We start from the raw sequence: 15606 nt of genomic DNA on the forward strand, positions 1-15606 counted from the left end.
GTGTGTTTAGTTAGGGTTGGAACAAAACTCTGCAGTGGCCCTCCAGGACCCAGGGTTCCCCAACCCTGCTGTAGACTGTAATGGAAAATACAGTATCTCATCCGTTAACATGATCTCGTTCCCATCTGATTGATGGCCATCAGCGGTTGAGTTAAAGACAACAAATCCCATCATTCCATGCTTCTTCAGAGCATCATTAATCTACATCAGTGTTATTGTTTTGATCATTGCCCCCCGAGCGGCGGATTCTACAAATTGTGTTTTAACAGGTTTTTTGTTGCTCTGCGCAAGCTTAAACATTTTTGTTCTGTATTTTTTTACCTACATATTTCTACATACATTTCGTCCAAGGAACACAGGATATAATGAAGCTTAAGTTGTTATGGATATAGCCTTAATGTAAGTTGTTATGGATAGCCTATAAGCTTTTTCTGAAATAATACAATTTTAACAAACTCTAAATGACAAAAACTAATCTGTCAAATTGAGTTTAGATAATGATTCATTCATTTTCATGCTATATTTTTTTTTTTAGATATAAGTTAATTTATATACTAATATTATTATACACACCACAATCAGGATACAACATGAAGGTGGTAAAACCGCATACCGCCCTAGTGAGCCACGCAAAATCACTGCAAGGGAAATTCCTTCATTGCGACAGCCCTAACATTACACATTATTTGATTTGAAGCAAAGGATATTTAAAGTTTCCCTGTAGTCCATAATTGTATCCCTTAAAACTCATCTATGAGCAGCATATGTAAAAGTTTTTTTTTTTACATTTCTTCATGCTTTAAAACAGCTTGAATGTAATTCTACATCAATGCCTCATTTAAGTATACGTGGATCTATGAATATGCAAATTTGTCTCCGCTTCCTTGCAATCGCACAGCACCACCTCAGACCATAGATATGTAAACAGATGCTACATGCTGCATTTTCAGACACACAATTGCTAAGTCTGGTTTCACACAATGGATACGTGAACTGTGCGTTTGCTGCACTAATCTTTTAGCGCTGATGTTAACAGGTTAAATCATTCACACTGCATGTGTGAGCATCACAGAAGTACAGTAGAGCTGAAGCAGCATCCATACATAATATCTATAGCTTTACCTGATCCACACATTCAACTGTGATGATTGGTTACGTGTTTGTGGCTTAGCAAACTGCTGGAATTTTTTATCAATGGGGTTAAACGATAAATTAGCACATGGTTTGTCTTGAAAACACCACATAGACATATAAACAACAATAAAAACTTGATTGTCACCACAGGGGGACTTTAAAAATTATGAAAATGATAAAGCAATTTAAACAACCAAAATCAAAACATAATGCATTAAGAACTGTGAATGATGTAAATAATTCAGTCTATGTATTTCTAACAAACTCATTCATGTTTTAAAACATTAAAACTTTGCTAATGCAATTGCTGTTTGTGTTCTCTATGGATTTTTTGGAAGATTGCTTGAAGATCATTGGAGTAACACTTTAGTTACCATGACTCCAGTCTGCTGAACTGAAGGCAAAAACAAAGCACGTTTCCAAATAAAAATGGTATATCCAAACCCATTTCAGGCAGTTTCACAACCACAGCTTTTTCCAAACCGAAACAGAATTGCCTGATTCTTGACTGACAAGTTCATTTCACGTTCAACTAAAATAAACCGTCGAGACAGTGGAGACCGATCTGAGTATGTATTCACATCTGCTTGTGCTCAAACCCTGTCGGATCTCATCAGGACAACCAGTTCAACACAGAGCACACGGATGAACGGATCAATCCTGGACCGGACAGGCGGATAAATCAATCGCTCATCAAGTAGACGGATGAATCAATAGCGAATCGGCCAGGAAAATTACAAATCCATTCTGAAGGGATCTGTACCTTTGCAGGGTTTCGGCACAAGCTTTGCGTTGTAGTTTTGTACGTGGTTTTTCTCTAATACCCAAGTAGGTAGTAGTTGGATTTTATTTGTTTTTTAAGTAAAAATCTGAATTGAATTAAACTCATGACACTATGTATCTGAAACCATCTTGTGTAATAAGCGCATGAAGGCAGATAAATGCAAACTCTTGTCATTAGATTTTATGTTTTTACTAGGGCCGGGACTTTAACGCGTTAATTAAGATTAATTAATTACACAAAAAATGACGCGTTAAACATTTTTAACGCATTTTAATTGCACTTATTTTTGCACCGCGGAACATTTCTCATTGGAGTTTCGGCGGACCGATTATACTGGAGCACCAACTAGCGTTCATGACTTCAGACAACAACAAACCACGTTGAACATGAACGAAGAAGCTGATGAGATCGCTTTGGTTGGCCCCGTGGATGGGAATTTTTTTAATAAAAAACGAACAGATGGAAGCGTCGATAAGAGCATTGTTGTGTGTAAGCTATGCAACAAGGAATTCACATAACCCGCAGCACACCGAGCCTCAAGTATCATCTCAATGCAAAACATATAGCAGCTAGCGTGGACATTAGCCCGACTCCGAGTACAACGACTTGGTTGAACAAAAATAAACAATATTTTGTTGCTTAAGCTTATGTATTCAGTCATTATTCATGGTATACTAAAAATCCATGTGAAAAAATAACTTCTCAATGTTCTCAGGTCAAATATTTATATGTGATTAAAATGTGATTAATTTCGATTAATTAATTACAAAGATTAAATTAGATTAAATTTTTTAATCGAGTCCCGGCCCTAGTTTTTACCTCAGATAGATGACTTACAGTTTATGTTCTGGAGTTTGATCTCGTGCATTACACTTCAGTTAATGCGATCTGGCACACATGCACGCAAACACACACACACATACACGTGCGCACACACACAGTAAAGTTGCCTAATTTTTGCCTAAAGTTGCCAGACAGTATGTTGCAACAAAGTTGACCAAGCCACGAAACCAGAAAATTAGAGCTCAGCCTCAGGTCGCATGATTTTACTGACTCACATAGACACTTGTTAGGGGCGCGCCCCAGGCACACAAACATGACACACACACTACAAACTCAGTTTTGATTTTTACTTTTTTTTTATAAATGATAACATGACTAACAGTCAAATAGTACAACTAAACGATTTTATTATGCATTATATATTTTGACTTTTTTGTAACATGTTAAAGTAGCTTTCTTCTCTGGCCACTTTTAGAGGGCGGCAGCCCAGCGCCCCCTAGTGACCAGCCACCACTGACCAAAAAGCATCTTAATACCAGGTGTAAACTTCCTCTGTGACTGTGTTTATTCAAATGTATAGTCAAATATATTTATTTCCATGTTTGGTGCTGTGAATGCAGTCATGAGACAGTTTTGTTACACTAAACCACATCCATTGTTTTGGTGGTTAAAAATGCAAATCAGCCCAGACAATCAGTTTCTTTTAGGCATAGATGTACAGAAGAGGAAATCACTGGGTTTTTACAGTACAGTATGTGCAGTGTAGTTATTTAAATATTTACGAAAATGTTTAGTGTTTGGTATTGTGACTCAACAACGCTATACATTTTCATTGCATTGAACGAAATCTTTGGTTTTAGTGGTTACATTTCTGCTTAGACATCCAAATAAGTGTCAAAGCTTTATTGTGTTTAAATCATGACTGGATTAGACTGGTTTGTGTGTTCGGCATGTGATGTGCCAGTTAGACAAATCATCAAGAAACCTCAAACTTGCTGAGTGATTCACACATACAGAGATGAATAGAGAAGTGTGTTGTGTGTTTGACACTATACAGAGATCTCACTGTAGACCATATCTTACAACTTGCTTTCTTTATACAGTAAACTCTTTCTGTAATTTTCTCCAGCACGGAGGTCAGATATGTTTTTCTCATCACGAGATCATCATGTGTGTGTTTGAAGTGATCAAACGAGAACTAATTGATAATCGTACCCAAAGGGTAAAGCAGGCTACAAATGATGGATTGTATGCGAATGTTAAATAATATCCTCGTGGTATTTCTGCAGGGCTTGTCTTACCATCACTTTTAATTTCTTTGTGTGTCTGTTTATATGATTTAGAGGAGACACAAAGAAACGCTTGTGCATTTATCATCACTCCATCTGTTGGACACATCTGATACAATCACTATAGCATCCACTTCAAATACAATTACTACTACTAGACAGGAGATTTTTCAACAAATACATTGCTTTATAGTAAATCAAATGTTTTTTTTATCTCAGAAGTGTTGTGCTGTAAACCTGATTTGATTTTACAAACTGAGGGAGAAGTCAAGGTTGTTTGTAGTTATGTCCCATTATTTGTAAACAGCAGAACTCTGTTACAGTTTATTTTTCAGTCTGTTGATTTGTTGTTTATGTGGTTTATAAAGCAAACGCTGTTTTTTGCAGGTGGCGAACAAAGCAAAATTTGGATTACTGCTTCTTGATGATGTACGCCCAGACCAAAGGGACATATTATGTGCAGGTAAACACACATTTACTGGTATAATGTACCTCGAATGCAACATAAGTTGCTTTGACAAAACAAAATGCATAAGAAGGGTATACCTGCAGCCCGAGATCTCCAAATGGGGACGGGAAACTCCAAAATGGGACAGGAGCTTCAAACTGAGGAATGGCTTCCTAGCGTTGAAAAAAACTCGATCTCTGGTCTTGATTCAGACTCGAGTTGGACTCGACTACAACACTACCTGCTGATAGAGATGGTTTAAAGCAGGTCTGGTTTTTGAATGATGGTTTTTGACATGCATTAAGGCACTGTATGTAGTCATTATAATAATGTCATCTGAACGGAGCGTGAACACACACACAGTTGAACAGAGATTTAAGGGAACTGTGTGTGGTTGAAAAGCTTCCAGAGGAAATTGAAGCCGTCTCAAAGATAAGCTGATCTTTTAGTAATACTATTTTTTCCTATTTCCTCCTCGGTTTCTTTTGTAGCGTCTCTTTTATGATGAGTTATTTGTGGGTGATTGGATAAAACCAGCAGAATGACAAACTCCTCTTCTATTTTCACAAATAATGCCTTCATTCGAAAGCGATGGATAAAGCATGAAGCAAATCCACTTCAAGTTGATGTATTTTTTGCTGCTATGTGCATTACCCAATTCCATCAGAAACGTATTTCAAGTACAGAAATCACACTCCACAAGAAGTGATAGGATTTTGCTCAAACTGAATTTTAGAGAAGTTATGACTTTTCAGACGGGTTTCTGCGGTTGGTCGGAGAAACTGATGGTCCTCCCTTATGTCATCAAATTCAAAGGCTGCGTCCTCCCAAGGCCATTTTCAAAAGCCTCCAGATGTGGCCTCCAAATGGGTCCTTTGTTTCCTGTGAAATAAAGGATCCATCAGATGGACCTTGGCTATCTCTAGAACCAATGCATGTCTGTGACATCTGTGTATTTTAAATGAAACATTCATAACTGTAGTTAAATAAAAGTGTATATTTAGCAAATTAAAGCTCACTGTTTTTACTATTATAAATGATGTTTTATTAATATTACTGCGGTAATATGTTGCGTTTTGCTTTTGTATATTTCTAAGGTTGGAAAATTATATACTGTTGGGTAAAAATATCTAGCTCTATATAATTATTTTTAAAAGTATGAAAAGTCTCACTGACTGGTGACTCCCTTGGTAGGCTAGATCGTCTCATTTTAGTTTGCTTGGTGGACTTGTAGGCTGCATCCTTCAAAGACCGAGTCCTGCGTCCTTCGAAGGATCCAGCCATTGAATTGGGATGCACCCAGTGTCCAGCTGGTTTAAACACTCAAACATACAGAATAATATAAGGAAAGCTCAAATGTGACCCGTGCTGGCAAATTGAGTCGGAATGCGCACGGTGTAATTTTGAGATAGACGCCAGTGAAATGTCGTTTTTGTTTGAAATTGAGGTTTTCAGAAAAATAAGTAAATTAAGCCCTCGTTTAGCGATATCAATGCTCTAAATATTCATGAAACGTCTAAAATGATCTTTATTTGTACGTTTTCGAGAGTTGTACTGTCTTAAATGTTTAATCTACAGTAATACAAAGGTGCGTGTCCATCCACAAGCACGTGACATTTTTGTTTTGATTTTAAAACCTAAAGGAATTAGAAAATAAAGTGCAGGACTTGCTTGATATTAAAATAGCTATTAAGAGTTTGGGACCTGATTCATGTTTAAAGAGTTATTAAAGGCGCATTTCCATTGCATAGTAAGGCAAGGCAAGGCTTGGTTTGGGTCAGTTTACTTTTAAGAGCTTTTCCATTGGGTGCAGTACGTAGTACCCAATACTTTTTTTAGTACCACCTCAGTCGGGGTTCCAAGCGACCCGAGCTGATACCAAAACGTGACACGAAAACACTGTAGATCACTGATTGGTCCGAGAGAATCGTCACTACCAGCGTCATGGCTATAATGTAACGATTAGCTTTACCTTCATGCTAGCTTGCGCTGTCTCGAGTAAACGGAACATTCGCAACGAGCACGTCAACATTATATGCTTAAATGCAACTTAACTCTTTCGTCGCCATTGACGAGTTAACTCGTCAATTAAAGGAAAACGCTTCCCTGCCAATGGCGAGAATTTCCGGCTTTTCGCAATACCGCTATTATCCACCAGGTGGCGCACTTCCGCGACTTTTACAACCCGGAAGTAGCGCCTCATGTGAAAGAGAAAGAACTCCATGTATTTTTTAAAGATCGATCTGCATCTGATCTCTATCAAAAGTCCTTCACAAAAATGCAATTATCTTTTGTGGTTTTGAAGAAACCTACCCATATTTGAGAGGTGATGAAAAGAGATCCAATGAAGGTAGGATGAAACTTTTTTTTTTTTTGAAAGCAGAGGGTCTGTTCTTTCATTTGTCATATTGTTTGTTTATATATTTAAAGAAGAACATTTTCTGGAAGGCGTTAAACTTTTGTGAAAATCATAATAAATTATGCGCTGGCTGGAAACTTTTTCTAAAAACGCTGGAGGGGAAAGAGTTAAATAAGGCTCAGCGGAAAGCGTCGACTGACACCGGCGTTTATACAGAAACAGTCATGTGAGACAGAGGTAGTGATAAACGCAATGTGCAAGCATCTATTTGTGATGGCCAATTTTGATTTTGTGGCAGACTGAGAATGTATGGGGATGTATATTACAACGACGTCCTCACTTGAATGATGTCACAGCAGTAGGCAGCGCAAATTTAACAACACACTTATAATCTCTCCCACTGCGAAGTGATACTAAACTAGATGGAAGAGCTAACCAAGCCAAAGTGAGGTGAGCTGACCCAACCCAAACCAAACCGTGGGGTACTATGCAATGGAAAAGTGGCATAAGAGAGATAAGAGATCAAAACAATCTTCCTCACGCTGACTGACAGATCCGAAGCCTGCACAGACGCGCGAGCAAAGAATTCATTGTCAATCAAACAATAAAATAAATATGTTAAACATATGTTCCTGTAGATCTTGTTTTTGACGTTGCGTGTGCCAAATCAATTAGTTTTACCTGTGATTTGAGGGTATGGATTCAGTGATTTTGTTTTTGAACCTTCAAAATTCTTTAACTTGATTTTTCTTAAGTGACTTTACTGACTCGATCAACTTCAAACACGTCTAGCGCTGTCATTTTTTTTGTTAGATTTCAACTAATCATAGATGGTTTTGAAGTTCTTTTAATAGAGAATGTGAAAATATGAATAAGTCGTGTTTGAAATATTGCTCATTCCGACTCCAGCGTGGGTCTCAGATGTTTACATTCATCCCCTTCTTCAGCCGGCTAATACTTTGCTTAAGTGTCTCTGCATAATAAATCAAGACATCAGAAGCCCAGAGAGAGAAATCAACCTGATGGAGATAGATTGCAAACATCTTAAAGCCTCTTTGAAACCATTTCATTTTCCTTTAATATTCTCTCCCTCTTTCTCTCACACAGCTAGAGGATGACATTGTCGCACGGCCAAATTATTTCACTACGATGAAGAATTTTGCCCTGCAGCAGCCGTCAGAGGAGTGGATGATTCTTGAGTTCTCCCAGCTGGGCTTCATCGGTGAGTCTTAGTCAAACTCATTGCAGCCAGCAGCACGACTCTCTCTCTCTCTTTCTTTCTTTCTCTCTGCCTTTCTCTCTGTCTGTTATTGTTCTGCCAAAACCTTCAGAGTCACAAAAACATCAAAACTCGGCTAGCAGTCTGTTTTACTTCGATCATACGACAGAAATATCCTTTTACTCTTAAATATGGAATAGTCTCATCCAAAAGATCACTTCTGTCATTATTTATTCACCCTCATGTCACTTCAATCCTATATGTTAATGATCTTCTATGGACTTGTACTTAGATGTTTTTCATTCCATGACAGTTTATAGTCACAATGGGCTTTCAAAATTTAAAGCAGACAAACCAGCGCTATAAAAAGTAGTCCATGTGACTTGTAAGCAATACTTCATGTCTTCTGAAGCTATATGAAAGCATTTTGCGAGTATGAAGCCAAATTTAAGTCAGTCTGCACCAATAATCTTTCTCATCTGGAGCTCTCAAATCAAATATGGCACAGGTTTGACGCACAGTAATGGCATTGGGTCACATGACATATAAGAACTAATAGCGATTACTGTTATTAACTTTTGGCATAGGCACTGAATGTGATAACTCAAAGCCTTACAAACTGTTTATAATCCTAGTCGTATTATTTTATCTGGACCATAGAGGATGATTTTGCAGAAGAAAGATTTTCAAAGCTTCAGGTCTCTGTTTCTTTTCTTCAGTTTTGCTCGGAAATGCCTAAACAAGTAAACAAAACCCTTGAGTAGAATTGTATGTCACACTTTGTTACTTTTGTATAGATGGAAATTATGGTCACAGTCCACAAACAATTTTAAATTCCACCCGTCCCTAAGTCACAGAAAAAAAAACAATTCAATCTATGGTTAGTTGTTCTACATGTCAGACTGTCTTTTCCTATATAAGGTAGTGTTGTTGACCAAAAATTGCATCAAAGTATATCCGACATTATTACACGGCTCTCTGGAATGCTTGATTCTGATTGGTCAGTTGAGGCATTTGCAGGTTCGTTCTTTTCAAATAATAACCGCTCCAAAGTAATAACGCATAGCCGGTACTACTTGTACGAGTAAAATTGCTCCGCGCCAATAAAGATCAATAAAGATTACTGTTTGGCGCCATCTTGTGACAAACACTGGACAACCACGACAAGACACAGACAGCTTACTGAGACTGAACTTGACAAAATAGAGCATGACAGCTACGAAGCCAACACACAAAAAATACAGAATGAGCATTAAAACTTCTCAAAGACTGGCTAAAAGAGAAAAAATGGAGACAAGTATGAAGCAGAGGATCTTAATAAGGTATTACGATCATTTTATGCATCTGTGCAAAGTTTCGCGGAAGGATAAAAATGTTCATTTAAAACAAATATGCCAATAAAATGTTTCAAATTCATATTCATGTCTGTTTTTTTCTTATGTGACAAGTAGCCGTGTAATAAGCGGGATAATGTAGAGGCAGCCGGTAGTTATTGGGAAATAAGCCCCTTCAGTGTGATACAAGACCCTCCCTTTCGCGTCGGGTCCTGATCACACTGTCGGGGCTTATTTCCCGATAACTACCGGCTGCCTCTACATTATCCCTTACTTATACTAATCATGTGTTATGCACATGCGTAATGTCCTGAGTTCCTGTTGGGGTTTGTTGGCTTACATGTAGCTTGTCCTTAAATAACATTTATTGTGTGGCTGTTGATCTTGACTTGCGTTTAGAGACCCAACACCAAACACTGAGAAATCAGACTCACATTTATGTGATCAGAAGAGGTTGCAAAGCTAACACCACACGTCCAAGAACTGAAATTCTGTCTGTTTGAACCAATATATTCCACTTACGAGATAAAAAGTAGGTAGCAGTAACATTTTTCTTGGCAAAACACTTAGGGGCCGTTTAGACTTTAATGTGTGTTATGGTTTTGGCTGATTCTTTACACAACAACAGCATTTTGGGATCTTGAAACTGCAAACTTTTAAAGAGATGAGTTTTAAAGTGCAAGTTTTTGCAAACTTTGTATTGTCATCACAACAAACTATGAAAACGTGAATATGTAATAACTGTAATGTGATGTGCATGTGTTAATTCAGTCTATAGGCATAATCAAAACACACAGTACTGCATTGCAAAAAATGACTTTCTTACTTAGTATTTTTGTCTTGTTTTCAGTAGAAATATCTAAAAATTCTTAAATCAAGATGTATTTTCTTGATGAGCAAATGACCTAAGAAAATAAGTCTAGTTTTTAGACAAAACATATCAAATTTAAGTGAATTTGTGCTTAAAACAAGCAAAAAAATCTGCCAATGAAATAAGACATTTTTTCTTGAGTTTACTTAATACACGAAATACTTGTTTTAATTACAGATTCGCTTAAATTTGACATGTTTTGTCTAAAAACTAGAGTTATTTTCTTTTTATTTTTGCCCATCAAGAAAATACATCTTGATTTAAGAATTTTTAGATATTTCTACTGAAAATAAGACAACAATGCTAAGTATAAAGTCATTTTTTGCAGTGTGTGTGTATGTTCCTCATTATAATGAGTTTATTAGCAATTCTCCAACAAATGAAGAGTTTGGTTTCAAAACGCAATACATCCATTTTGACTAATTTTGATTACGTGTTTTCTATACCAAGAAAGTGACAAGATGAAAACCACTATTTTCTGTTACCAACTTTCAAATAGCATCTTATGGTTATAAAAACATAAAAAATGTTAATTAATAATTTTTGATTTTCAAATATTTATTATAAAAACAGATAATTTTTCCTGCAAAATGCATTAAATATTTTCAACAAGCTTTAAATCTATTGTATCAATATATAAATGTGCATTCATATTTGCCATGTTATATTCATTTAGTTCAGTGGTTCTCAAACTGCGGGCCGGGGCCCCCAGGGGGGCCACGAGATGGTGCCAGGGGGGCCCCAGTATCATGACATTTTATAAAATACATTCATTTATCATAAATTCTGTGTAATGAAACCTCAGGAATAATAAGGCGACTAACCAACAGCAATAAGTTGTATAATTGAATATGTTTTGTTTAGTGTAAATGTTAAAGTTTTTATGTCATACATTTTCTTTTGGGGTGGCTGCAAAGGGATGCACTGTAGACAAGGGGGGCCGCACGCCAAAAAAGTTTGAGAACCACTGATTTAGTTGACTAGTGGTATACACTGATTAAAAATAATCATTAATGGCATTTATCAAAACACTTAATTTGTCATAATAAGAACACTGTCATTGCTGCTGTCATCCTTGGGACGTCGTAGCTGGGCTTTTTTGACAGCGATCAGCTGTAAATGTTTTGGTCCTCCTCGATTTTCGTTGGCTTGGAGTAAAATAATGTAAAGTTTTTCTTATGATCCCCTGGAATCGATGTGTTAGCCTGACAGAAGTTTCATGCTATCGTGTGAGAACAAGAAACAGCCGGCATTTTTCCGACGCCCGAGTGTCTTACGTTTCTTTCCCACCACAGAAAATCACCACAGGTTTATCAATGCCATCAAAATTATTATTTTGTTTTGGTTTGTTTGTTGATCACGAAGTACAAAGTAGATGAGGAAAACTAGGATTCAGTATGTACTCAATGCGCCGACATTGTTGTTTACAGTTCGTGGAATGGTGCGCTATGATTGGTTAAGTGGATTTATTGCATTCTGCAGAGAAGGGGGACTGGCATTTACAAAATCAGCAAAGCGTTTTTATTCGTTTTGCTGATCAATGTAAACGCAGATCTTTTAGTGTATGTGAAACTTTTCAAAAACACAAAGGAAAACTTTTTTTTTTAGTTTTTTACTTCATCAGTGTCATGTAAACGTATTATTAATGAGACCTGTAGCCTTATACAGACTGTGTGCTTTGACAATTTTTAACTTTTTCCTCTCCATTGACAAGTTAACTCGTCAATTAAGAGAAAATACTTCCCTGTTAATGACAAGTTTTTACGGCAATCCATATTTCCGCTATTATACACTAGGTGGCGCTCTTACCAAACGTATAAAACACAAAAGCTGATCCAAAAACAGTAAAAACTTTGCGTTTGTTTGAGAAGAGATAAAAAGAGAACAAATGAAGATGGGATGAAACTTTTTTTTGTGTTGTTTATAAGAAGCAGGTCTGTTCTTTAGTTTAATATATTGTTTGTTAATATATTAAAATATTTTTTTCTGGAAGGCATTAAACGTTGGCGGGAAAAGTGTTTATATATACATAATTATTATAGACATTACACACATAAATGATGTAAACAACGTATTTCTTCTGGAAACGTTTAGTTGCGATTGTTACGCAGCCCTACCTCACTGTGCGACGAAGAACCACCGTTTAGGAGCTACGATCCTAAAAATCATCACAAATGTTTCACAATAGCCATCTAGGACAGAGGAAAATGGTGCAGTGTAAACCCATCTTTAAAAATGGCTCTTTTGTGTTAAGAAGATTATGTTTGACTTCATTACATGACCCTTTTGTTATACATGGGCTGTGAGTCTGAGCTGTCAACCCTTATTAAGCATTGATCAAACTGCAAAGATTCTCGCATTCGTCCGCAAGCTTACCACGGCCAAGTGCAGTCCTGTAATAAGACCGTTGTTATCTTGGAAATCAATTCGGGTTAAATTAGAGGAATCTGCGTGTAGCTGAAGCCTTCGCACCTCCAAAACAAACCTGTGAATCTTTGTCTGGATATGGCAGGGATAATTATTGCTGTATTATGAGCTGTGTTTGATATGGAGACTAATGATGATGATGGTGATCAGTGCGGTCTCTCAGCGGTGAGTAAACTCATGTGTTGAGCTGGCTGAGGGCCTCAGGGGACCGCATGTGGAAAGAGATTGATTCTGAGAGCAGGCCAGAAAGAACCGAGTGGAAATTCACCGTTAACTTGGAAATTGAAGCTGGCGTGAACTCGACGGTATTTGAATCTCCATGAACAACAAGTTGTAATCGGGTTGCACGGTATGACCTTAAAGATAAAGGCCTAAAAAAGCTCTAGTGTCTCACAGAAAAACAACAGCACTTAGCCTCTGATCTTTTCCACACTTACTGTAAAGGAGCAAATCATCTTGAATGCATTACTTTCTTTTTTAAGCATTACATTTGTGTGCAATCGTCTGTTTTAGATCTTAAAAAGCAGATTCACATTTATTACAAGTCATAAATGTCACAAACTGCTGTGCAAAATGGCTCTTAAAATTATCTTGGAAGATGACAGCGCCTCGAATAGATGTTTTGGTGATGCACATGGACTATAAATGTAAGGTTGATGTTGTTTCGCTATGACGGGTACAGTAAATTCAAATCTAGTGTCAATGAAACGCACATGGATATTATTACACACTCCCAAGGGTTTACAAACACCAAACCGTTCATTGTTAGGTGAATACATTTACTTAAACATTTCTGCCAATACAAGTATGCTTGTTTTTTTCTAGAGTTTGCATCACTGCTAATTTGCTTCTGTTGTGTTTTTTAGTATTACTGATTTCAGTCACGTTTCTCTGTGATCAGCAAAACTAAAGATCCTACAGGAAAAACATCTAAAGCCAACATGTAATGGTAGTAGATTATTTGTATATCTTCAGGACTATTTATCTCTTTTATCCTTATAGAGCATGTCAATCAAGCCGGTTAGAGCTAGTCAACTACTATTTCAAAATATCAGCATGAACCTCTTACACCACTATGAACAGTTTTTCCCATCAGGTCTATTAAAATATAACTAAGACTTTTGATTATTTATACAAGAAGCAGCAAAATGTCTAAAGCCAAATTGGGTTCAAAGTAATATTGAGGTGATTTGCCAAAGCAGACAAATGATGCATTTCACGCTCCTGCACCGAACAGCAGAGCACACGACCCAGGACATTAACACCTTTCTCCAGTCTCCTCATTCCTGTCATTCAGACGCACATACTTATGTTTCCCTCGTCTCTCTCTCTCTCTCTGCTCTTTTACTCTAATAGGTCCCAAAGCAGTGCTGAAGCTGTGATTGATGTTTTCGCTTTGCCCGTGTCACACTTAAACACACAGCGCGCACACACACAGTGTCATCTTAGCTCTACACACACACACACACACACACATAAACGGTTAGATTTTTCTGAAGTGTGTGTTTGGCTGCGTCCGAAATTGCATACTGTGACGGTAGGTACTGAATTTAGTATCTACTCATCGATTGTTAAAACAGTAGGTACTACTATATAGTATAAATCAGGGTTCCCCAAATCTTACCCTGTAGGGCCGGAGCACGGCAGAGTTTAGCTCCAACTCTAATCAAACTTACCCACCTGTGATTGTCTAGTGATCATGAGGACCTTGATTAGCTTGCTCAGGTGTGTTTGAACGGGGTTGGAGCTTAACTATGCAGTGCTCCGGCCCCCCAGGGGAAGATTTGGGGAACCCTGGTATAAATGAATTAGGACACTACATCCACCATGTTGATGCATCATGTGACATATGTCATCACAACAACAAGTTAGTTGGTAACGGGATGACGTTAAACAAGCACAATTTAACCACATGGGACAGATGTTTTACATATGTGTATTTGCATTTGAATAGAGCCACTTTAATGCTTCTGGACATTTTTCTTAATAAAACAATGCATCTCCTTTGTTGGATAACTTCTCTCCTGGGGTCACGGGATAGGAAAATGTCCATCGAATGAACACTTCGGGTTTTTCCGGAAGTAGTATGTTCTCTGGGTACTTAGCGCCACATGTTTTTGATATACTATGAATTCGGACACACTCCTCGCCTCACCTACTGCTTTTCGCCTACTATATAGTATGGAAGTAGGCAATTGTGGTGTTTTTGCATTTGTGAAACCCACTGCTGTAATGTTTTATGGTTTTTTAATTTTTTATTTTTTTGGGCCATTTTGCCTTTTTTTATTGATAGACAGTAGATTTTAGAGATGACAGGAAAGTAGAGGGTGGAGAGAGGGGTTTGGGATCAGCAAAGGACCTCGAGCCGGGATACGAACTCGTGTCGCCGGAAGTGCGTTTGCACCATAAGTCGGAGCACTGCCCACTACACCATCGGCTCCGACATGTTTTATGGTTTGACACAAAGGGTGTTGCTATGTGGTTGCCAGGGTGTTTTGGAATATTTCATGGTGAAGTTTGAAGTCGTAGGCAGGGTGTTGCTAGGGGTTTTGGGTAATTGCTAGGGCATTGGTTCTCAAACTTTTTCAGTGTGCCGCCACTTCGTGTAAGGTGCGCCCCCTTCGCAGGACCCAAAAAAAGTCATGACACAAAACAACTGAAACTTAAATTTAAATTAAACAAAAACTAATTCTTTAATGTAGTTCTGTAGACTTGGGCTGTGTTCATCATCGTAGTTCGGTTCATTTGTTTCTTTTGGTCCGGACCAAAAAAGAAAACTACTTATTTAACTTATTATCAGCGAACCATAAGATAAAAAACTTTAATGCGTAAAGATAAGGTCGCCACCCAATTGGTTGACTTTGATGAAGAATTTTAGAGTGCAACAATGCTGCATGATGGAGTAAACGTGCTTATTGTATGAGTCTTCACATGGAGGTATTACTAACAGCTCAGAGC

General features: G+C 37.6%; 1 protein-coding gene across 1 annotated transcript in view; it reads left to right on the forward strand.

Moving 5' to 3' along the window:
* The window catches only part of mgat4b (alpha-1,3-mannosyl-glycoprotein 4-beta-N-acetylglucosaminyltransferase B), a 146594-nt gene that overhangs the window by 107249 nt on the left and 23739 nt on the right, over positions 1-15606 (forward strand). The window contains exons 7-8 of the mRNA XM_065268096.2: positions 4378-4453; positions 7905-8019. Of these exons, the coding sequence (XP_065124168.1) occupies positions 4378-4453; positions 7905-8019 (191 nt within the window). The remainder of the gene's footprint in view (positions 1-4377; positions 4454-7904; positions 8020-15606) is intronic.

Source organism: Paramisgurnus dabryanus, chromosome 16 (genome assembly GCF_030506205.2).
Source record: "Paramisgurnus dabryanus chromosome 16, PD_genome_1.1, whole genome shotgun sequence".
NCBI lineage: Eukaryota > Metazoa > Chordata > Actinopteri > Cypriniformes > Cobitidae > Paramisgurnus > Paramisgurnus dabryanus.